This window comes from Triturus cristatus, chromosome 3_1 (assembly GCF_964204655.1).
Source record: "Triturus cristatus chromosome 3_1, aTriCri1.1, whole genome shotgun sequence".
In the NCBI taxonomy this organism is placed as follows: Eukaryota; Metazoa; Chordata; class Amphibia; order Caudata; family Salamandridae; genus Triturus; species Triturus cristatus.
In genome coordinates this window covers 239,222,926-239,247,695 of record NC_140583.1, presented here as the reverse complement: position 1 = coordinate 239,247,695, position 24,770 = coordinate 239,222,926, and the positions used below count along the sequence as shown (strand labels likewise).

Below are 24,770 nucleotides of genomic sequence, written 5' to 3'. Positions count from 1 at the left end.
CTGCGCCCTGTGTATTGCGGTGCAGTCTCTATGCCCTGCAGGTGTGCTTCTTCAAGGATGGCATGGCTTGGAAATGGCCCATTGGCCTCTGTGGAAGGGAAAGACAACACGCACAGTACATGACCATCTACTATACAATGAGAGGCCATACTGTGCCATTCCATGACTGAGTGCCCTTCCATTTCTGGTGCTTTGCACCATTTCTGGTGTTTTACGATCTTCAAGTTTCTTCTTGCTCAAATGGGTGTAATTTTTGATATTTATATGTTTTGATTGTCTTCGTTTCATAATTTTGCTCGCAAGAAAGAGTCACTCATAGTCGTTTAAATGTCACTCATAATTACTCTGAAATTATGAAAATGTCACACATGGCAATCTGAAACCTTGGCAGCTATGCCCGCAGCAGCCCCCGTGTTCCAGCCTCCTGGGGCCCCATCAGTGCTGTAGCGCACACAGGCAGCACTACACTCTCTCGCTGGCATTGGTTGCACCAGTGAGTTGCCTCATAACAGTCCTGCCTCATAAATTAAATGGTGCTTGCCACGTGCGGTGGGTGCAGGTGACCTGAGCTTCCAGGCCCAGCAGCAAGGGGGTTGAAAGCAACTGCCTTGAGGCCAGAGACCATTTGCAGATTTACATACCTTTGTAAACTGGTTACAGAGGCTATCTGGCACATGCATCATCCCAGACTTTTGCGATTCCTTAATTGCGATTTTTAAGGAATCGCAATTAAGGAATTGCAAAAGCCAATGCATGTAGGAATCGCTATAAAAATAGCGATTCCTACAAATTCCTTAATTGCGACTCGCAAATTGCGAGTCACAATTAAGGAATGCCGTCCCATTCATTCCTATGGGCCTCCAGGCCCATAGGAATGAATTGGAGATTGCATGAGCAATTTGCGAGTACCAGTAGGTACTCGCAAATTGCTCATGCAATTTAAAGGTTGCAAGGGTGTCAAAATGACACCCTATTGCACCCCTGAAATTGATCAGTGCACATATGTTGCACACACACATGCTCTAAGGGAATGTGTGTGCGCAACATGAATCTTTGAAAAATGCACAAAAGTGCATTTTTCAAAGTTTCTGCAAATTACCATGAAGTTCAACTTCATGGTAATTTGCTCCCGCTATTAGCGAAATCACTATTTTTTTTCCTTAATGCATTGCATTTAAGGAATCTCAATTTATGATTCCATAAATGCAATTGCAATTTAAGGAATCGCAATTTAGGGATTCCTTAAATTGCAATTTTTGCATTTGGGATGATGCATCCCAAATGCAAAAATACCGGTCGCAAAGGGCAGATTCTGAGCATCTGCCCGTTTGCGACCGGTGTTTGCTTTGATGCATGTGCCCATTAGTTTGTTTCTGGTTCCAGTACCCCCTGGGCCCCCACTCTGCCAATTCCTTACATTTGAAATGTACATTTACTGCTGTAGTGTGAGAATGCATTCCATGAAAAGAAATATAAAGTAAGTTTGCCAAAAGAAAAATGCCAGAAATGTGTTGTTTAAAGAGCCTGGAAAGACCTCATCTTGACACTAAATAGGGTTATAAATAAAGTATGTATTGATTCGTTATGTGACTTTTCTGTCTTTGTTCACTTTAATTATCAGTCATGTATCATTCAGGCAGCCCTAGAACACAATTAAAAGTGCTTTCTATTTATATTTGTTGTTCAAAGTATGCACAGATAAGTGCTGAAAGCTTTAGGTGACTGCTTATTTTTTCCCCGTCTGGGACATCAAAATAATGAGCTGGCGACCCTAATCATAAGACTGGCTGTTTGTTGCAGGATCAGCACATGATTTATTTCCTCCACCCTCGATCCCTGATTAACGCCATAATAGCAATAGTTTAACTTGTATCTGAAATCCCTACGCCGCCATCAATAACATGCTGAGTTACTTAAAGTGTCTGGGAATGCACCCTGCATCAGACAACTCACTCCTAATTCTCGCCCTTCACTTTTACGCTCACCCTGCACTTACAGCAATCACAATGCACTCACGCTGATCACCATGCACTCACACCATTCACCCGCTCACCCTGCACTCACAGTGATAACTCTGCACTCACAATACACTTGCGCTGTTCACCCTGCAGTCACACAAGCACACTACTCACCCTGCACTCATGTCACACTTCACTCACCTGTCCCCCTAACTGCTCAGTCTGCAATCTCATTTAAAAAAGCCCATCACTAACCATGAGTTCTTTCATCCCACTCTGCACTTACATCTGCACCCAAATTCATATGGTCAACTCACTCACCCTGTCGTCACTCCTCTTACCCTACTCTCACACTGTTGCGTCGCTCACTGTGAACTCACATGGGCACTCCTGTCACCCACACAGCGCAGAGTTAATGAGCCTGCTACAAAGAATGTGTACCATGCAGATCACAGAACTGAGTGTGAGTAAACTATGAGTAGTGCTATAAAAAAATTAAATGTTTTTCAGAAAGGTGCTAAAGAGAGATGATGTGCATTGTTGGTGAGTGGTAGTCTGGGAATTCATGGAAAAGGAGGAGGAAGGGCGTGCCAAAAAAGTCTGTCAGATGCCATCCAGAGACTTTTTGAGGCATGGGCAAAGTGGGCTCCGGCCCAGGGCCCCAGATTTTCTGGGGCCCCCTGATAAAACCAGCTCTGTTCTGTAGAGCCTTGCCCTGATGGCATTAAATGATTCTTGAACAGATTGTTTTAAATACATCTTTCCGTCACTTTTTTTCAATATTGGTGATGTGTGTCTATTACAGACATTTTGTAGAGGAATGTTTTGTTTCATGCAAAATCCCTAACATTTTCTTTTGGGTCAAATCAGGACCTCACACATATGAGAAATGGGAGAGCATCACAGACATTATTTGCAATAATATGCTGCTGTGTTACAATATTGAAAACACGCATCACTATCCATGATTATTGCATGTAAACATATTAAGAATTTGGACTAGTGTGTTTGTGCACAGTCTGTGACTCACCCAAAGAGGGCATGAAAGAGCTAAAATAGGATCATAAATTCAAAACTGTTCTTACAGGGGTCCCCAAAATATGTTTGGCGGTTGGCCCCTAATATCCTTAAGATGTTCCTGGTGTCATCTGCGAATATGAGAACCCTAATTACCACATGGGCTGGCACGTCTAGGTCCATGGAAAAGATATTTTGTGCATAATGTTCAGCAAAAAAAAAAGCAAAGGTGCAGAATGTTTAAACTCTGCATAAGTGTTTCTGTGGTGGTGCACAAACAAAAGGGGAGTAATTTGACTAGATAGGTTTGATTTATGTATGCTGCTGCTTGCTGTACTTGTTATTGTTTTACAAGTCACTTTGAAATATTTGCACCTTCATACACAAGCACAGACCAAAAGGTCATTGGTTGACTAAAGTGGTTTGATTTTTGTTTATTGCTGCCTGCTGTACTTGTTACTGTTTTGCTAGTTACTTTGAAATATTTGACACTTCAAAAAGGAAATTGTTAGTTTAAACCAGTTTGATTATTGTATGGTGCTGTAGTTGTTATTGTTTACCAGTTGCTTTGAAATATATGTGCCTTTATGCACACACTAAACGGGGGAATTGTTTGACTAACCTGGCCTCATTTTTGCATACTGCTGGACTTGTTGTTATGCGCTTTGAATGTATTTTCATTATGATGAAAGAAAGAAAGTTAATTGTTTTACTAAACATGCTTGATTTTTGTTTATTGCTGGACTGGTGATTGCTTTATTGTGCACTTTGAAAGTATTTGCACTGTTCTTTTGCTTTACCAACTACAGTTTGTATAGATTGTCATTAGGTACTTGCTGATATGGTTTGTTTTTATTCTACATGCAGTGTTATTTATGGTGTTGCTCGCACATGTCTGTAATATGTGTGCCATAAATCTTGTGTCAATTCTAATTCAGACCCTTCATAGTTTTTCTACAGCCTTAGGTAGTTCCTGAGACAATAGGACCGCTCTTTGGCATTGTTCTGATTGCTGCCGTTCCTGAGACAATAGGATCGCTCCTTGGCATTGTTCTGATTGCTTCCGTTCCTAAGACAATAGGATCGCTCCTTGGCATTGTTCTGATTGCTGCTGTTCCTGAGACAATAGTACTGCTCCTTGGCATTGTTCTGATTGCTGCAGTTTCTGAGACAATAGGACCGCTCCTTGGCATTGTTCAAACTGCTTCCGTTCCTGAGACAATAGGATCGCTCCTTGCATTGTTCTGATTGCTGCCGTTCCTGAGACAATAGGATCGCTCTTTGGCATTTTTCAAATTGATGCCGTTTCTGAGACAATAGGATCACTCCTTGGCATTGTTCTGATTGCTGCCTCAATTAAATAATCTCCTTCTGGCATTATTGTTACAAATGGGGTACCTTATATGTTAAGAGGGTTTCCCATTTTCTAATTAGAACTTTGAGAAAGACTATATAGAGGCATTTCATTTAAATGTTGGAGGTTTCAAATCAAAATATGCCAGATTTTTGGGCGGTGGGGCAAAGTGGTAGGAGGTGAGCCGGGCCGCCGGGTGGGGGCCCCCTCCCTGTGTTTTGCAGGGGGGCCCCCTCAAGTTTCGTTACGCCACTGACCAGATGCCACAGCCGGTCCCACGCCCCTGAGAGACACCAGCCGACCCACCATCTCCAACTGGACACCAATCACCATCGAAGACACCACCTCGACCATGAAAGGCATCCACTTGGGAGCCCCCACCGACACCTGCCCTCCTCACATCTACCACAGAGCCATGGCCACCATCGCACCCGAATTACAATGCACCATCAACACCACCTTCAAAACAGGCACCTTCCCAGATGATTGGAAACGCACAGAAGTCAGACCCCTGCTCAAGAAGCCCACGGCAGACCCCAATGACCGGCGGCCAAAGTCGAAGAGAACGCCATCCTCGACCCATCCCAATCCAGATTCCGAGGCAACCACAGCACCAAGACCGACCTACACGCCGCCCGAGATGACATCCGCAACCTCCTGGACCAGGGCCACTCCGCAACACTCATCCTACTCAACCTATCAGTAGCCTTCGACTCCGTCTCCCACCACACACTAGTCTACAGACTACACGGCACTGGCATACAGGGAACAGCCCTGGAATGGATCCAATCATTCCTCACCTGAAGAAGCCAGAGGATCAGACTGCCACCCTTCCTCTCCGATCCTACGAAAATCACCTGTGGAGTCCCACAAGGTTCGTCTCTGAGTCTGACCCTCTTCAACATCTATATGACCCCCCTCGCTGCCATCGTCTGACAACACGGCCTCAACATCGTATCCTACGCCAACGATACCCAGCTCATACTCTCCCTCACCAAAGACCCCACCACCATCAAACTCAACTTCCAGAAAGGAATGCAAGACGTTGCAGATTGGATGACCAACAGTTGCCTGATACTCAACGCAGAGAAAACAGAAGTCCTCATCCTTGGAACCACCCCCGCAGCATGGGACCACACCTGGTGGGCGAAGCCCCTCGGCAGGCCCACCCACCCCCACAGGCCACGCCAAGAACCTTGGCATTATACTCGACTCATCACTCACCATGAACCGACAGGTCAACGCCGTCACCTCCAGCTACTTCAACACACTCCGAATCCTCTGAAAAACCTTCAAATGGATACCACATGAGTCAAGAAAGTCAGTTACCCACGCACTCATCACCAGCAGACTGGACTATGGAAACGCACTCTACACCAGAATCAACAAGTCCCTACTCCGCAGACTCCAGACAATACAGACACCGCTGCCAGATTCGTCCTAGACATCCCCAAGCACGAACACATCAGCCAACTCCTACAGAGACTCCACTGGCTCCCCGTGGAGAAAAGAGTCACTTTCAAGATCCTCACCCAAGCCTACAAATGCCTACACAACAACGATCCAGAATACCTCAATGACAGAATCAACTTCCACGTAACGAAAAGAAACCTCCGATCTACCAACCTTGCTCTGGCCGAAACCCCGCGCATCCACAGAGCCTGGGCAGGTGGAAGATCCTTCTCCCACATCGCAGCCAAAACCTAGAATGAGCTACCAGCAGACATCAGGCGTGCCCCCTCTCTGAACACCTTCAGGAAGACACTCAAGACCTGGCTCTTCGGCTAAGCAGATCTGCTGACACCCCCCTCAGCGCCTTGAGGCCCTCACAGGTGAGTAGCGCGCTTATAATCCCCCTGATTGATTGACAAGCTCCTCACTCCACAATAAATGGAAAGATCTGTAAAAGTTCCCAATGACTGCTAGTAAGGCCGACTTAACCTTTCATCCTTCCAAGGTCAGTAAATTAAATACTATTACATTGGGTACTAGTAATGCTATTTATTTGCTGTGTGTAGAAATGTCAGATGTCCAGTAGGATGCACTTTATAAAAATGAACTTTAGCACATTATCAAAGACAAGTTTGCGTCTAGCACTTCAAGGGTGAAAAAAGGTGTCAAGATACTTTTATGTGACATGGGTGAGCGAATGGTAGTCTATACTGCACTGTGTCTCATTGCTAGTCTGGAAGTCCTACTAGAGTTGTTTGGGATTTTTCTAATACCCCACATTGGTAAAGGAAAATGGAACAATAGAAAATACAGTAATTTGCGCAGGATCACACAGGGTTGGTGTAAGAAATTGGGTTACTGATTGAGGGAGGTGAAACCCTACTCAAGCAAGAACCACAATGCTTGTCTGGATGAAGTCACAAGGTAACCTTAAATTAACCTGTGCATAACCCCTGGGTAGCTTGGCACAGAGCAGTCAGGCTTAACTCAGAGGCAATGTGTAAAGATTTATGCAACACATCAAACAGCAACACATAGAAAACCCACCACAATAAAATATAGCACACCGCTTTAGTACAATAGAGTAATATCTAATAAATAAAACAAGACCAAAACAACAAAAATCCAATTTCAAAGATTTCAGTGAAAATAGCACCAAAAAGCACAAAGTGCCAACTGTGGATATCTAGTGGTGCAAGACTGGGGCAAAGTCACAAGTTCAGACCAACTACGAAGATCTATAGGGACTAAATTAGGCCGACTGGACAAGAGTACCTTGAATCTTGGCTGTGGAGCCTTGCGAGGTTCCGCGCTGAGGATGTGTTGCTCAGCCAAGGCAATGTGTTGGTTCCATGGTGCTGTGAAGGTGTGATGCAAGGTCTGGTGTCATCGTTGAAGATCCAGTCAAAGACAGCTTGTAATGGGTCATCATCAAGGCTGCCGTCGAGAACAGATTTGTGATGCAAGGTAAGGCTTTGCACAGGCTGCGGTTCCGAAGTGGGCAGCGAGATCGAAGCGGAGTCCTTGCACTGAGAGATACCTCGCAGCAGAGGCAATATATCAGCTCTGCTCGCGTTGTGCTGCGGAGCAGAGGTGATGTGTCAGTTCTGCTAGGTCTACAGATGGGTTGGCAGAGCACATTCAGTTCTCACTTCCAAGGGTCCAGGACTGGGGTGGTACCACTTGGCAGGGTAGGATTCACAGGTGGCAGGGTCCAGGTTCTGGGTTTAATGTTGTTGTAGCCTTCTGTCCCTGAGGCTCTAGTCAGGAAGCCAGCCAACTAACCCTTGGAGTCACTTTGGGTTCCTGGTTTCAACAAATGCAGGCCCAGTCTCTCTCACACAGACAAGAGGGCAACAGGTCAGCACAGCAAGGCAGCAATCCAGCAGGGCAGCAGTCCAGCAGGGCAGCAGTCCAGCAGAGCGGCAGTCCAGCAGAGCGGCAGTCCAGCAGAGCGGCAGTCCAGCAGAGCGGCAGTCCTTTCAGCAACACAGCAGTCCTTCTTCTTGGCACAGTCTAAACCTGCACTCACAGGCTGCAATGGCAGGCCTGAGACATGTTTAGGTTGGTCTACTTAAGTGAGTGGCACAATAAGTGCTGCGGTCCCACTAGTTGCATGTAATTTAAAGGCCCTGAGGGCATATAGTACAGCTTTACTAGGAACATATAAGTAAATTAAATATGCCAATTGGGGATAAGCCGTTACAATGTTTTGAAGAATGAGCACATGCACTTTACCACTGGTCAGCAGTGGATGAATGCGTAAAGGTCTAATGCCAGCAAAAACAAGATTAGCAACAATGGAGGGGGATGGTGAAATATTTAGGGGAAGACCACCCTAAGGCCGACAGGTCTAACACTGAGCCACTATGAAATGCCTCCCAGTTGGCTTCCAAAGTTTGAAACCTCAACCACTCAAGCCTTTTTCACATCTGTGTCAAAATTCACACCTTCACAAATAATCAACACAGTGTACACAAGACCCGGGAGTCCCTTTTAAATGGTTATTTCCAGCAGAAAAAGGCCAGCACTTTAAAAGTTGTCTGATGTACTACTGGAGTGAATATCATGAGGGAGTCAGGATTTTCAACATAAACAATAATTCATGCTGTCTGAGCTCCTCTTTTGGAGAAATTTGCTAAAGATCGGCCACAGAGTGTCAAAGGCATTAGCATACATAAAAGTATTTTTCCTGTAAAGCTTACATGCTAAAATTAAGACAACTTCTTCATTTTAGTGTTCATTCCTATAATGGCCTCAACTATAACCACATAGTCACAATCACAGATTCTGTAATCTAAAATAATTAAAATGGGATGCCCGAACATTTATAAAAGCCATCACATATTTAATCTTGCATCACCCAGATCACTTTGCACAAGAAACAATGGACTTCAAGAGCACTTCAATGCTAAATTGGCGACGAGAAATGCAATCTGTGCCTTACCTGCCACCAAAGGCTGGCTAATTTGCTACAAAACATTCATAGAAAAAAACCTCACAGTTGGTGTGCTCTAAAAAAGTTCGTCCTGGTACCGACCTGTCCCCTCTGTCCCTAGCCTGTGTTAAGCGGCTGAATTCTGTGCGCTGGTAGCCGTGCCTTTAAACAGAATTTACCAGCACAGAAACTCTCTTGGTTCTCTGCCCAAGGCCGGTATCCATGATTCCATTTTCAGCAAGGTTCTGTGTGTGCACCTGGTGCAAAAAGACTCATTAATTTTAAAAAATAGTGTGCCTTTAATTGTCACACCCCCAGGCCCTGGACCACCAAGAGAGCACACCTTCTGGGTAAAGATCTAGCATTCAATCAAATTTGGTGTAATTCTGTTCGGTGCTGTAGCACTGTGTAAAATTTCCTTATATTCCCTATTGAAATTGCATGCAGAAGAACATTTTGGGCCTCTTCCCTTGATCTCAGTCCCCGCTTGAGAGACCACCTCGAAATTTTCATGGAAGTAGCTGAGGTGAATAAACTTTTCTGGGAAAAGTTTAATGTACATTCATGTACATTCATGTAAAGGCACCAAAGTAGTGAAACTTTAACCATTCTTCCTATGGAAATTCTGACTGAACTATAAGTATACAGAGGTGACCTCCATTCATATATAAATATATATTTCAACTACTGGCGGTTGCCAGTAGGTCGTTATAGTTAGGACCTAGTTTCCATAGGAAAATAATTTTTTGACTTGCCTATAACTTTGGTGTCAAAGTAGGTTCAAAGTAGGTTCTGTGTATTATGGAAAGTTTGGGGATGATCCATGGGGATTGAGAAATAGGAGACTGAAATAAGAGTGTGTTTGTAATGTTAATTCCCATAGGAACACGTTGTCAAACCTACAGCCCGAACCACAGGGTGGAATTACACCAGATTTGGCAGAAAGGTAGATGTTGTTACACAGATTGTGCTTTTTTTTTTATTTGGTGCAAATCCGTTTAGTAGCTTTTGTGAAACTAAATCCAAACAATATAGTGATATCCCTTGCCACGGATATTTCGCGATGGTTTCGGAGTGATATTGACATCGCGACGAGTTTAAGGTAAATTGCGAATGCGCCCTCAAACAGGAATGTTCTGTTTGGCTGGAAGAAACCCGAATAGAAAGTTGTGGTGGTTTCACTGCCATAAGAGCATACTCCGGTCTCAAAAGCAAGCAACAGGTGAAATTGCAGAAGTTTGTTGAGTGGGCTCCTCGCATCAGAAATGGTCACCACATCTCCCACCAAGGCATATCTGATGGCAACCTGCTCGTCATACCAAACAGTGACCCCCAGATCTCCTGCCAACACAAAGCTCTAGCGAGGACAATGATCTCCTTGCAGCCAATGCGAAGCTCTGGCTGGGGATCCTGATGTGGTCTTGGATTCAGAGATGGTAAACTCATCACTGGTAAGAACCTGGTCCTTGGTTTATAGCCATTCTCCATCGTGGCTCCCCTTAACTTATGACTTTTGCTGGTCAAGCACGACCAGATACCTGCAAATGGCACCTTGTGATTTTTGGTGCTATTTTCATCTAAAACATTAAAAATTCTTAACTCTGGTTTTACTTATTGAAGTTTACTCTATTTTCCTAAATTGGTTTGGGATTTCTCCTATATTGGGGATTAACTTTATTACTATTTGAGCACCGGATAAATGCTTTACACATAGCCTCTAAGTTAAGCCTGACTGCTTTGTGGCAAGTTACCAGAGGGTAAAGCAGAAGTTTATTTAGTGACTTGCGGTTAACCCTGAATAGGATTGTGTTTAATACTTGAGTAGGGCCATCCTGCCCAACTAATAAATGCATTTCTTACAGTTCGAATACTTAGCAGTTAAGAAAACTGAAGAACCAAAGAGAAAAGTTATATTTGCAGGATCACACGCTTTTGACAGGTGTGTGGTCTTCTAGTTCCATGTCACCCATCTACCCACTAAAACAAATCCTGTTCCTCAGGAGTTAAAGGATTATACACACTAAGAAACATCCATGAAATGGGTTTGGGATGATATAGACGTGCATATCTGTTCTACATAAAATGCATCTTCCTGAACTCAGTTAGCTTTGCAGTGGATAGGAAATCTGGGTGTAGTATTCATTCTGTGATAGGTCAATTGTATTTTCATTTATAGTGGTTCATACCCCTGATGAGGTAAGTGTATAAGTGGTTCGGCTGCACACTAGAATATTGGAGAATGTTTGGTTGAATGATCTTCAGCTGTAGCGTGGCCTATTTGGGAAACATTTTGGTGTCAATCATAACTGACCAGAGTGGTGATTTTATCCTGGTAGGTCGCAACTTTTAAGATCCGTGAGGGATAAAAGAAGGCATGCTTTGCATTAACTTATCATTATCTCTAAAGATAATGGATTTGGTTAAATGGATCCTAATACAGAACAACACAACAAAGTGCTTGAATTAATTTAATCCCTTAAGCACAACCGTGGGTATGAGTACAAGTAAGATAATCACTCGCAATCACAACTCAAATGGAGATCGAATTTAGCAAGCAACCTGATATGCAATGACGTCCTAAACCACAACCTTAATCAGTAGTTCAGTGCAACTGATCCAACCACTCTTGATAAAAGTAAACATTGATAAACCCAGAGCAAGACATAAGGCACACAGAAGTTAGTTTTAGGTGGCACACCTGCTCTAATGGCGGTAGTGCGGGATGAGCAATGGGTTAAAGAACTGCACTCAAGATATTCATGAGCATTTCCATGAGTTTGTTCTAGTACCTTCCCGGCCCTTAGGAACATGATGTCTCTCTCTTTTCTGCATTATCTCCTGAAAATGATAACTAAGGTGTGAGGACCAGCATCTAGGTAGCGAATGAGAGAGAGCGAGTAAAGTGGTAGCATCAGTGGCCAGTCACCTCAGATTACAAACTACACACTGAACCGTTTCATAACTCAAGTTCAATTAAGTATACGATTGGTTATAAAAGTTCAGTTAAATGCATAAATCTACTGAATTCAATCGACTTGTTCTTTTATTGAGTTGTATGGCAAATGAAAGAGTGCGCTGCCAACCTGATCTCCACGAAGACCAACAAAGAGATGATAAGAGTAGCTAAAGAGTCTTTTGAGAGACAGGTAAGCATTTAGAAATACTAGAGAGATGAATAGGACTAGAAATAGAACCACCACGCCATGCAGTGACAGAGGGCATTTCATTACATCATGATCACAATATCATAGAAAAGACAGACTGTGAAGGTGTTTTACCTTCTAAGCATTCACTGAAAGAACAGGCACCATATTGCAGTTTATAATTCTCCTTGCACGTGTCACAAATCTCAACACTGGTGCACAGTTCACAGTTGGGCGTGCAGGGTTCACAGACGTATCGGTCTAGATCCTGGTAGTAACCTCGCGGACAATGCACCTTGCATCGATTGCGATGGAGGAAGCGTTCCATGCCATCTTCCCCTGAGAAAGAAAATACATTAAGTCGTCTGCATAGAATTTATTTCCAAATAGAAGTGAAAAAGAAAAGAAATTCAACTTCCCTAAAACATAGCCATGAGAACCAGACCAGTATTAATCACCTACATGTTGAGTCACTTGGATATTTATTTAAGGGCTTAGCTGTCAAAAGTGCAGCAGAGATAGGGGCACATGGGCACAATAAACCCCAATTATAACCAGCCGTGGCCCGTGCAGGTAAGAGCAATGGGGCGGAGTTTCGATGGACGATGACGAGGGGAAATTAAAAAAATAATTAATTATTTACTACCGCTCCTGCACGGGCCGCAGCTCATTATAACTGTACTTTTCTATCCAAACAGCTGATGGGGAGGTGACCGGGTTGCCATTTTACTTATTGCACCAGGGACAATAGTACTCATTTCTGCTCCATTATATTGAACTTACAAATCAACAGCAGCCTGTTACAGTTAGTAAAAATGGTGAAGGTTTTTTATTAATGGCTTTGCAAAAACGGCCGTGGTGCGTCCTTAAATGCCATATGCCGCTGATGTGTGCATCATGGTCATCGGAGTAATAGTAAATAGTAGCAGGACCGGCTTTACCGCTGGTAGTGCCCAGTGCGACAATGTTGTTGGCGCCCAACCCATCCATGGTGGAGGTGGTTGCCATCTCCACCATGGATTCCCTCACCACCACCACCTTTCAATAGTGCCCCCCAAGTCTCTATACCACCCTGTCTCAGATGCATTTAATTATTCATATAGCGCCACTCATACCAGTGTAGGGTGTAGTAGCACTTTGCATCACACACACACATTACACAGAGACAATCAATCCTACATGTGTATATCAGCGTACAGAAAATGTTACATAAGCCAGAGGACTACAAGGTGTAGGAGTGACATGTCAACCACACTGGTAGGAGTATAGTTTAAGAGTGCTTGGTCTGGCGAAGCACAAACTCAGAATTGAAAACAGATCACCATAGTTGGGGGTTCTCTTTAATAAAAAGAATCTATTTCTACCCAAATGAACCCTTTTTGCAACACTAACCTATGCTCTAATCTATGCTTTGCAGTGTGCATGCAGTTCTTTGATGGCAGTTAATAATTCACTGTTCTATATTAGGATTTTAATTTATAAACTGAAAGTAACAAAGGGATATTTCTTAGAAAAACAGTAACTCAATGATCTATTTACATTATGTGCACTTCATGATCTGCATGGTATACATGTTTTTCAGCAGGCTTATTAACCCCATCTGCTATTTTATGATCAGTCAAACCCTAGACTAAACTAAACTCAGATCTCTCTCCAGGAAGGACATTAATCACATTTATCTTGACATTTTTATTGGTGTTTGGAAATTGTTGGAGGCAAGGAACTGGGCAGCATGTGCTTTAAAAATTAAACAAACTTGCAAACTCGGCGCCCCATGAAGTCAGGGCCTGGTGTAGTGGCACCAGTCTCACTGCCCTAGACCCAGCCTTGAGTAGCAGTAATAATCCGTCGCTTATTATTTTCACCTGCCCCACTCTTTGATCTGCGGTGACTCACTTATACAGGAACAACACTTCCCCTTTGGGAGTATTCTCTGGATTTTAAGTAACTCGTGCATTTAACGTACATGGACTACATTTAAAAATATATATATATATTTCCCATTTCGGAAATCAACTGCAGGGACAGCCGCCTGAGGTGACCTTTTCTATAAGCAGAGCTGAATAATGATCGCCTTCAAAATTTTCATGTAACCCTTCTCTACTTTTCCGCTTTAATCACGCTTCTTGTTTACTTTTGGCACCTCTGCTATGCGATAGAGGAAGTAATAATTTTGCTCACTGTTGGAAATTGCACTTTCTGGAGTGTCACCCCCACACTTTTGGTCTTCCTCCTCCCTTTTTTCTGACCTCAGTTTTGTTTGCTTTAGGACTATGGGCACTTTCCCACTGCTAACCAGTGGTAAAGGATATGTGCACCTTCCCTAAAACATGGTAACATTGGCTTATCCACAATTGGCATATTTAAGTGACTTATAAGTCCCTAGTAAAGTGCATTACATGTACCCAGGACCTGAAAATAAAATGCTACTAGTGGGCCTGCAGCATTGATTGTGCCACCCACTTAAGTAGCACTTCAAACATGTCTCAGGCCTGCCCCTGCAGAGCCTGTTTGCACAGTTTTAACCTGCCATGTGGCCCTGGCAAGTTGACCCTCTTGCCAAGCCCATTCCTTCCTTTTTAATACACATGTCCCCCATAAGGTAGGCCGTAGGCAGCTCCAAGGGCACGATGCAGTGTATTTAAAAAGTAAGGCATGTACTTTAAGTTTTATATGTCTAGGTAGTATAAATGTCTTAAATTCATTTTCACTACTGTAAGGCCTATCTCTCCCATAGGTTAACATTGGAATTGCCCTATTACATTTTATACCTATAATTTGCAATATGGAAAATATGGATATTTCGAGTTTGGTACCTCTGGACTGACAATTTAATATAACAACTTATGGTTAGGTTGGATTTTAAGTTGCAAGTCTGAAAATGTCACTTTTAGGAAACTGCCATTTTCTGTGAGTGTTTGATTGGTTCTGATGCTCCGTCCATCACCACCCCCTTTTGTACTGCTTTGTTCGCCATAAGTTGGCAGGGTATGCTCAGACGTGAGTCCCTTGCTCACTTTGCCACTGGATTCAAGCAAGCCTGGCTGAAGACGGCTGAAATGCCAGAAACCGGTCCTAGGAAGCTTGTTTCCGGTCCAGGGAAGACATGGCTTGGCAGTTCGGGCTGGACTGTTCCCATGAGGCACAGGGTCAGACTGATTTGCATATGGCCATGTCTGAACTGGGGTGGCAGAGTGGGCTAAAGAACGGTGATGGATCAAACCCAGATCTGTTGACTGGGTGTGAGTGTTTGATTGGTTCTGATGCTCCGTCCATCACCACCCCCTTTTGTACTGCTTTGTTCGCCATAAGTTGGCAGGGTATGCTCAGACGTGAGTCCCTTGCTCACTTTGCCACTGGATTCAAGCAAGCCTGGCTGAAGACGGCTGAAATGCCAGAAACCGGTCCTAGGAAGCTTGTTTCCGGTCCAGGGAAGACATGGCTTGGCAGTTCGGGCTGGACTGTTCCCATGAGGCACAGGGTCAGACTGATTTTCATATGGCCATGTCTGAACTGGGGTGGCAGAGTGGGCTAAAGAACGGTGATGGATCAAACCCAGATCTGTTGACTGGGTGTGAGTGTTTGATTGGTTCTGATGCTCCGTCCATCACCACCCCCTTTTGTACTGCTTTGTTCGCCATAAGTTGGCAGGGTATGCTCAGACGTGAGTCCCTTGCTCACTTTGCCACTGGATTCAAGCAAGCCTGGCTGAAGACGGCTGAAATGCCAGAAACCGGTCCTAGGAAGCTTGTTTCCGGTCCAGGGAAGACATGGCTTGGCAGTTCGGGCTGGACTGTTCCCATGAGGCACAGGGTCAGACTGATTTGCATATGGCCATGTCTGAACTGGGGTGGCAGAGTGGGCTAAAGAACGGTGATGGATCAAACCCAGATCTGTTGACTGGGTGTGAGTGTTTGATTGGTTCTGATGCTCCGTCCATCACCACCCCCTTTTGTACTGCTTTGTTCGCCATAAGTTGGCAGGGTATGCTCAGACGTGAGTCCCTTGCTCACTTTGCCACTGGATTCAAGCAAGCCTGGCTGAAGACGGCTGAAATGCCAGAAACCGGTCCTAGGAAGCTTGTTTCCGGTCCAGGGAAGACATGGCTTGGCAGTTCGGGCTGGACTGTTCCCATGAGGCACAGGGTCAGACTGATTTGCATATGGCCATGTCTGAACTGGGGTGGCAGAGTGGGCTAAAGAACGGTGATGGATCAAACCCAGATCTGTTGACTGGGTGTGAGTGTTTGATTGGTTCTGATGCTCCGTCCATCACCACCCCCTTTTGTACTGCTTTGTTCGCCATAAGTTGGCAGGGTATGCTCAGACGTGAGTCCCTTGCTCACTTTGCCACTGGATTCAAGCAAGCCTGGCTGAAGACGGCTGAAATGCCAGAAACCGGTCCTAGGAAGCTTGTTTCCGGTCCAGGGAAGACATGGCTTGGCAGTTCGGGCTGGACTGTTCCCATGAGGCACAGGGTCAGACTGATTTGCATATGGCCATGTCTGAACTGGGGTGGCAGAGTGGGCTAAAGAACGGTGATGGATCAAACCCAGATCTGTTGACTGGGTGTGAGTGTTTGATTGGTTCTGATGCTCCGTCCATCACCACCCCCTTTTGTACTGCTTTGTTCGCCATAAGTTGGCAGGGTATGCTCAGACGTGAGTCCCTTGCTCACTTTGCCACTGGATTCAAGCAAGCCTGGCTGAAGACGGCTGAAATGCCAGAAACCGGTCCTAGGAAGCTTGTTTCCGGTCCAGGGAAGACATGGCTTGGCAGTTCGGGCTGGACTGTTCCCATGAGGCACAGGGTCAGACTGATTTGCATATGGCCATGTCTGAACTGGGGTGGCAGAGTGGGCTAAAGAACGGTGATGGATCAAACCCAGATCTGTTGACTGGGTGTGAGTGTTTGATTGGTTCTGATGCTCCGTCCATCACCACCCCCTTTTGTACTGCTTTGTTCGCCATAAGTTGGCAGGGTATGCTCAGACGTGAGTCCCTTGCTCACTTTGCCACTGGATTCAAGCAAGCCTGGCTGAAGACGGCTGAAATGCCAGAAACCGGTCCTAGGAAGCTTGTTTCCGGTCCAGGGAAGACATGGCTTGGCAGTTCGGGCTGGACTGTTCCCATGAGGCACAGGGTCAGACTGATTTGCATATGGCCATGTCTGAACTGGGGTGGCAGAGTGGGCTAAAGAACGGTGATGGATCAAACCCAGATCTGTTGACTGGGTGTGAGTGTTTGATTGGTTCTGATGCTCCGTCCATCACCACCCCCTTTTGTACTGCTTTGTTCGCCATAAGTTGGCAGGGTATGCTCAGACGTGAGTCCCTTGCTCACTTTGCCACTGGATTCAAGCAAGCCTGGCTGAAGACGGCTGAAATGCCAGAAACCGGTCCTAGGAAGCTTGTTTCCGGTCCAGGGAAGACATGGCTTGGCAGTTCGGGCTGGACTGTTCCCATGAGGCACAGGGTCAGACTGATTTGCATATGGCCATGTCTGAACTGGGGTGGCAGAGTGGGCTAAAGAACGGTGATGGATCAAACCCAGATCTGTTGACTGGGTGTGAGTGTTTGATTGGTTCTGATGCTCCGTCCATCACCACCCCCTTTTGTACTGCTTTGTTCGCCATAAGTTGGCAGGGTATGCTCAGACGTGAGTCCCTTGCTCACTTTGCCACTGGATTCAAGCAAGCCTGGCTGAAGACGGCTGAAATGCCAGAAACCGGTCCTAGGAAGCTTGTTTCCGGTCCAGGGAAGACATGGCTTGGCAGTTCGGGCTGGACTGTTCCCATGAGGCACAGGGTCAGACTGATTTGCATATGGCCATGTCTGAACTGGGGTGGCAGAGTGGGCTAAAGAACGGTGATGGATCAAACCCAGATCTGTTGACTGGGTGTGAGTGTTTGATTGGTTCTGATGCTCCGTCCATCACCACCCCCTTTTGTACTGCTTTGTTCGCCATAAGTTGGCAGGGTATGCTCAGACGTGAGTCCCTTGCTCACTTTGCCACTGGATTCAAGCAAGCCTGGCTGAAGACGGCTGAAATGCCAGAAACCGGTCCTAGGAAGCTTGTTTCCGGTCCAGGGAAGACATGGCTTGGCAGTTCGGGCTGGACTGTTCCCATGAGGCACAGGGTCAGACTGATTTGCATATGGCCATGTCTGAACTGGGGTGGCAGAGTGGGCTAAAGAACGGTGATGGATCAAACCCAGATCTGTTGACTGGGTGTGAGTGTTTGATTGGTTCTGATGCTCCGTCCATCACCACCCCCTTTTGTACGATTTTCTTCCTTTAGGCATTCCGTGTCTCCAGCCTGTATCAGAATGCACGTCTGGGGTGGGTGACAGCTGGGCCTTGTGCATTCCCCCTAGACAGTCACACACAATGGGAGCTTAGGTGTGACTTGATGAGCCTTAACCCCTTCCATGCCAAGGACGTAATGGTTACGTCCTCAGCTGTGGGGCCGGTGTGCTGAGGACGTAACCGTCACATCCTCTGCACACCAGTCGGAAATCCATCAGCTGTAAGCAGAAGAGGGATTCCCTTTTCTTCAGCCTCAGAAGCTGGGGGAAAGTATTCCTAGCTGCCCAAGGCCCTTTTTTTCAGTGGAATGACGATCAGCACGCATGACGAGCCAATGTCATTACATTGAAAGTGAAATGAACCGATGGGCTTATTTCACTTTCACTGCCTTTGTGCTCATGGGGCTATCTTAGTCCCATAAGCACATGCCCCACCTCCGAGCAGTTAGGCAGATGGAAGAGGTATCATTGGAAAGGGAAGAATCTTCCCTTTCCAATGGTACACTTCCCTAGTGGATTGCCGCAGGGCTTTTGCTCCCCCAATATGTTTCGCCAATTCAGTCTTTCTGCCTCCCTTAGGGTGGCGATGGGGGCAATAGCCCCTGATCTGCTTACCCTGGGGGGCAGAAAGCCCACTATGCCCAGGGATTCTTTTTTGGACTATGCAGGGGTGGGGGCTGCCCATATTTGGCATGTCAATGCCCCCACACACCCCCAAATAAAAAAGGGACATGCTTTCTGCCCACCCTGGGGGGCAGAAATGCTACTAGACCCAAGGGATTTTTTCTTTTTAATAAAATGGGGTGGTGGATACCCACAAGAAGCAAGTCCATGCCCCCACCAAAAATAAATTTACACAGAAGTCTTTCTGCCCACCTGAGGAGCTGATAGGCGCACTAGCCCCCGACCTGCTCAACTGGGTGGGCGGGCAGAAAGCTCAATAGGCCCCAGGGATTCTTTTTTGGGGAATATGTAGAGGTCGAGTCTGCCCAGAAAGGACATGTCAATGCCCCCACTCCCAAACAAAAAAGGACAGTCTTTCTGCCCACCCTGGGAGGTAGATGGGGGATACTTACCCCAATCTGCCCCGAGGAGGTGCAGAAAGGCACTAGACGCCAGAGATTTTATTTATAAAAGAGGGGTGGGGGCAGCCCACAATGGGCAAGGTCATTCCCCCATGCAAAATAAATTGCAACAGAAGTCATTAGCCCACGATCTGCCCTCCCCTGGGGGGGCAGAATTGCCACTAGGCCCCCGATCTGCCCTCCCCTGGGGGGCTGAATTGCCACTAGGCACCAGGGATTTTTTTTCTTAGTGTAGGGGTGGGGCTGCCCAGATGGGCATGCTAATGCCATGAGCCTCCATCACCCCAAAAATGGGCACAGTCTTTCTGCCCCCCAGGGGAATATGAGGGAAATAGCCCCTGATATGCCCCCTGGGGTGGGGGACAGAAAGCCCACTAGATACCAGAGACATTTTTTTTCTTTGTGCAGGGATGGGTGCTGCCCAGAATCAGCATGCTGATACCCCCACCTCTCCCCCTCCCAAAATATGGCCACAGTGTTTCTGCCCCACTGGGGGGCAGATGGTGGTTAATACACCCAATCTGCCCCCCCCACACTCCCACGGGAGGGGGCAGAAAGCTCACTAGACACCAGGGATATCTTTATGGGTATGTTAGGCCGTGGCCGCATAGAAAAAAGTTGGTCCCCTTTTTTTTGTGCACACGTTTTGGCCCTTTCTGCTGCCCCACCCACCTTGGTGGCAATTCAGCAATATTTTTAGGCTCATCTCGGACAGTCTGTGTGTACTGTGTACTTCTATTTAGCTGGCTTTGTATTAACTGGTATTTTGCTGATGGTGTGTGTGGACTTGCGCTTAGCTGGCAGTGTGTGTTGACTAGTGCTTGGCTGTCAGTGTGCGTGGAGTGTTGCTTGGCTAGCAGTCTGTGTTGGCTGGCAGTGGGCCTTTACTGTCACTTGACTGGCCAAGTGCGTGGACTGTCACTTGGTTGGCAATTTGTGTGCATGGCACTTGTCTGGCACTGTGCGTGGGTGGTGCTTGGCTGGTTGTGTGCATGGATGGTGTTTGACTGGTGGTGTGTATGGATGACACTTGGCTGGTGGTGTGCGTGGATGGCACTTGGCTGGCGGTGTGCGTGGCTGGCACTTGGCTGGCGGTGTGCGTGGATGGCACTTGGCTGGTGGTCTGCATGGATGGCACTTGGCTGGCGGTGTGCATGAATGGCACTTGGCTGGCGGTGTGCATGGATGGCACTTGGCTGGCAGTGTGTGTGGTTGGCACTTGGCTGGCAGTGTGTGTGGTTGGCACTTGGCAGGTGGTGTGCGTGTATGACGCTTGGCTGGAAGTGTGCATGAATTGCACTTGGCTGGTGGTGTGGGTGGACTGTTACCTGGCTAGTGGTGTGCTGATGGTGTGCATGGAGGGTGCTTGGCTGGCGGTGTGCGTAGATGGCGCCTGGCTGACAGTGTGGCTTGCGTGGATCCGCCAGTGATTTATTACCCAGAATCCTGTGCAAACCTCAAATTTAGCTAAAAAGTTACACTTTTTTCTCATTTCTGTGTGGAAAAGTTGTGGAATCACTGCACCGGCACACAGACCACCACCCAGCGTTCCACTCGGTCTCCTGATAAAAATTATACCTCACTTGTGTGGGTGCCCAAAGCAGAGAAGATAGAAACGTATAAAATGAAAAACTGTATGGGAACAAAAGTGGGTTCAAAAGGGCAGGTTTTTAAATATGTTTTGAGGATGACTCTGCTTTGGGCACCCACACAAGTGAGGTATCATTTTTATCAGAAAGATGAGGGGAACATTGGGTGGTGGGAAATTTGTGCCAGTGCGGTGATCTCTCAACATGCCCACACAGAATTGTGAGGAAATTTTGACTTTTTAGATACATTTTCAGGGGATTCTGGGTAAGAAAATATAGGAAACCATGTAATCAACACATCCCTGGACACCCCCGGGTGCCTAGTTTTCAGAAATGTCTGGGCTTGGTAGGTTTCCCTAGATGGCCGCCAAGCCCTGGACCAAAAACGCAGCATCAACTACAAGCGTACTGGGCTGTTTGTGACACCAAACATGCTTTGCACAACTAGCCCTTAGTTCGAGTTGATCGACTGAAGAGAACCATGGCCACATTCCCAGAATGCAGAGGATTATTAAACAAACAAATCCAGAATTGAAGCACTGAGTCCTTCATGGAACAGAGTCATCAAGGACCTTAGATTATAATGACAGAGAATATATAATTACTAACGATTGAATGAGAAGTCTGTTTGGGTCCACAGGACATCTCAACAAAGACACACTGTGGCAGAGCAATGGAAAATGGTGCTCCGATTACATGGCATACCTGGTGCTCGCAGAACCACATCCCACGAGTCAGGAGAAAGAAGAGCCTTGCTGATGAGGAGGGCACTCACAAACCACGGCAAGATAGGAGGCAACAAGTATCAAACTCACTTTATAGAGGACATCATCAGGGAAAACACTGAGGCTGGAGTTATTATGCATTAACAACTAGCATATGAGAATAAACCATGCATGTACACATCTAGCTCAAAATGCTTATGTACTTCAGGTCAAAATATATTTTAAATGTGCAATATTTTCAATACTTTAACATCAAAAATAATATAGAGACAGGATTTCAATAGAGATATGATAATCGTGCAAAAGAAAATTCAGTTTACATCTATATAAAATCGACATCGACTTTTATTCTTTTCAAAATATCGAACCTGCCGAGCCCTCCTCACTCCTTGCGGCAAACAGACACAGGCCTGGACATGGAACCAGTCCAAAGCTCCTCGGTTTCACAGGTCCTTGTGTGAGTGGCTCGGTGGTGGTGTCTTTTCGATACTGTTCTGGGATTTGTAGTCCCTTGATGTTTTACTCATGTATAGGTCTGGGAAATTTGAGAGGTCTATCAAACCTTCTGTACTATCCATGTCACTTGGAGGTGGGTGGGGACACAAAGGGTGAGTGAAGGGGGGACCCGTCTGTGAGAGCCTGAAGGAAATGTGAGATGTTTGTAAGCGCACTGAAAAACAGTGGGTTCAATTCAAAAAGTTTTTGTTATGAATTTATTTGTGACTTACTCTTTTATTCTTGGCTTACTTCTGAATTTTAGGAGTAAGTCAAAGCAAGGTAGCCCTAGCATCTCCCGTGCTCCAGCTCTATTTGTCTGCTTCCCTATTCCCTTCTGCCCCACCGCCACACAGAAGCACTGCAACTGGCCGCATAGTAATTTGTTCTACTACCTTTCACTACAAAGCAGTGATATTTGTTTATTATGTTCAAGTCTGACTTCCTATGTGTGCGCAAAAAAGAAGCAGAGAACTCTGGTAGTTCAGAAGTTTGGGTCGAGAGCATCTCCTGTATAGAGCACCCTACAACACCTGCGACACTCTGAACCTACTTACCTCAAAAATCTGTTTCTCTAGCAAAGTTTAGAAGTATGGGATGAGCACACTGCTCTCCATGCTGAGCTAGAACAGGACAAAGTATGTTGGCATTTCTGCTGCAAAGTCTTCAAGGGTGCTCCCTTGTGCCTGGACAAAGCAAAACCTCTATGAAGAGCTATAATGATAGTGAAACACGTGCCAGGGATGGCTTTTATTCATTCCAAGTTGCCTTGGATGGTGCTTTACCAATCCAAAGCTGTAATACCGTGCCTGGGGCCAGGGCCGTTTCTAGGTGTTTTGCTGCCCTAGGCGACAATTGAAAAAGCAGCCCCCTCCCTTTTACTACCATCACTCTCTCCCCCTGTCATCCAGTCTAGAAGAATTAATGCATTAGATATTCCCAAACTCATGTTTTTTGCCGCCCTCCCCCTTTTGCTGCCCTAGGCGGCTGCCTAGCCTTGCCTAATGGTAGAAACGGCCCTGCCTGGGGCGGTAACATCATTTTGGTTTTTAACAGCTCGGCACTAATCATATAGTGGAAGACTTTGCTCTAGAAATAGTACCATACATTGTCCCTTTCTAGCTCGGAGTGGGTGGCACTGTGCTAATTCCATGCTTAAACACTTTGCTAGAGAAACCAGACATTTGAGGTGAGCAGATTCGGAGTGTTGCTTGTGTCTTTAGGGTGCTCTATACAGGAGCTGCTCTCCACCTAAACTTGGGAACTACCTAGAATTCTCAGCTTCTTTTTCACATAATTTATGCTACACTTAGCCTGAAAGGGTATATATACATACGCCCATACAAAGTAATTTTCAACATTTCAAACATATATATCACCACAGACTCCTTAAATGGCATGTTCCACGTTTTTGTCCGCCCCTAGTAGCAAATAATTAAATCCAAAAAACATAATGGCGCTCAAAGAGGCTTGTGCTCTATTATTTTATTTAATGAGGTAACACAATCTGGCAACAAGAAAGCCAAAGCATTTCGACTGCGTATTATCTTTCAAGGGCCTCCAAACTTTTCTGTACTGAGAGCTACTTCTGTTTAATGAAACGCATTGAGAGCTACTATTATTATTAGTGCTGTATTTTTAATAGGTATAATAATTCAACCAAACAAAAGCTTTCTGATTCAATATGCTGTGCTGCACACAGGTGAGCTTCTCAGAGGTAGCTCATGAGCCACTAGTTGGAGAATCAAGACCATTTGCTCTCGATATGCGTTTGCTTTTTAATACCAGATTTTGTCAATGCATTCAATAAACTAACAGACCATGAGTCTCTCTGAGTGAAATTGTATTGTATAGATAGCAGTCGCGGCCCGTGCAGATTAGAGCGGTGAGGCCGGGTGGAGGGAGATTTCGATGGACGAATACGATTTTTTTTAAAAAAAATGTTATCTTCCTCGACCGTCGAAATTTGCAGTTTCCAAAGTGACGAGTTCTTTGATGACAAAAGACAAGACAAAGGAAGTTTTCTCACCTATTCCGCACTGTGTGCATTCGAAGGGCTCGTGGCCGCTGCATTCCTCACAGCTCGAGTGGCAGTCCACGCATTGGTTGTTTAGGGCAAACTGCCCGCTTGGGCACCCGAGGCCGGCCGCCTGGCTGCTGAACGGGACCAGAAGGAAGAACAGGTAACAGGCGGCGCGCACGAGACTCCGCATCTTCTCCGACTAGACTCCGAGACTCCTTCGGAATGAGTGTCTCAGATGCTCAGGTGCAGCCCGGCTTCCGGCCAAGAGTGATCGCGGGCAGGCGGCGCAGGTGGGTGCGCAGCGCTCCTCTCACAGCTCTGCGGCAGGTAATCTGAGCATGGAACTGGTTTGGCGGGTTCCTCATCTGGCCATTCCAACAGTAAAGCAGCGCTTTGTTCACATGACTATACAAAGGGGAAAACTTTAGCCCGAGGGCAGGAAAAGGTAATCCATGATTATTCAAAGGGGAAAACTTGAATTCAAATACGAGAGCAGAGCCATTCATCCAGTTCGATTTTGCTCTGTGCAGACCCCACCAAACGACTAAGTTTTTTTAAAAATAAAAACTTATTTACTTGGTTTAACTCCTTCACAACTGTTTTCCTGACAGGTTGCTGCACCCAATAACTGTTGCTGTAGAATTATGTGGTGCATTTTTGTAATGGTTCTTACCACGCAGCCTACA

At 45.9% G+C, this 24,770-nt stretch overlaps 1 protein-coding gene across 1 annotated transcript in view; it reads right to left on the bottom strand.

The window, feature by feature from the left end:
- LOC146859999 (cysteine repeat modular protein 2-like) overlaps positions 1-24,404 on the bottom strand; it is a 648,096-nt gene extending 623,692 nt beyond the window's left edge. The window contains exons 1-2 of the mRNA XM_085643761.1: positions 24,091-24,404; positions 11,998-12,201 (exon numbers count right to left, since the gene is read on the bottom strand). Coding sequence (XP_085499887.1) covers positions 11,998-12,201; positions 24,091-24,274 — 388 coding nt within the window. The 5' untranslated portion in view covers positions 24,275-24,404. The remainder of the gene's footprint in view (positions 1-11,997; positions 12,202-24,090) is intronic.
- Positions 24,405-24,770: the final 366 nt, after the last annotated feature.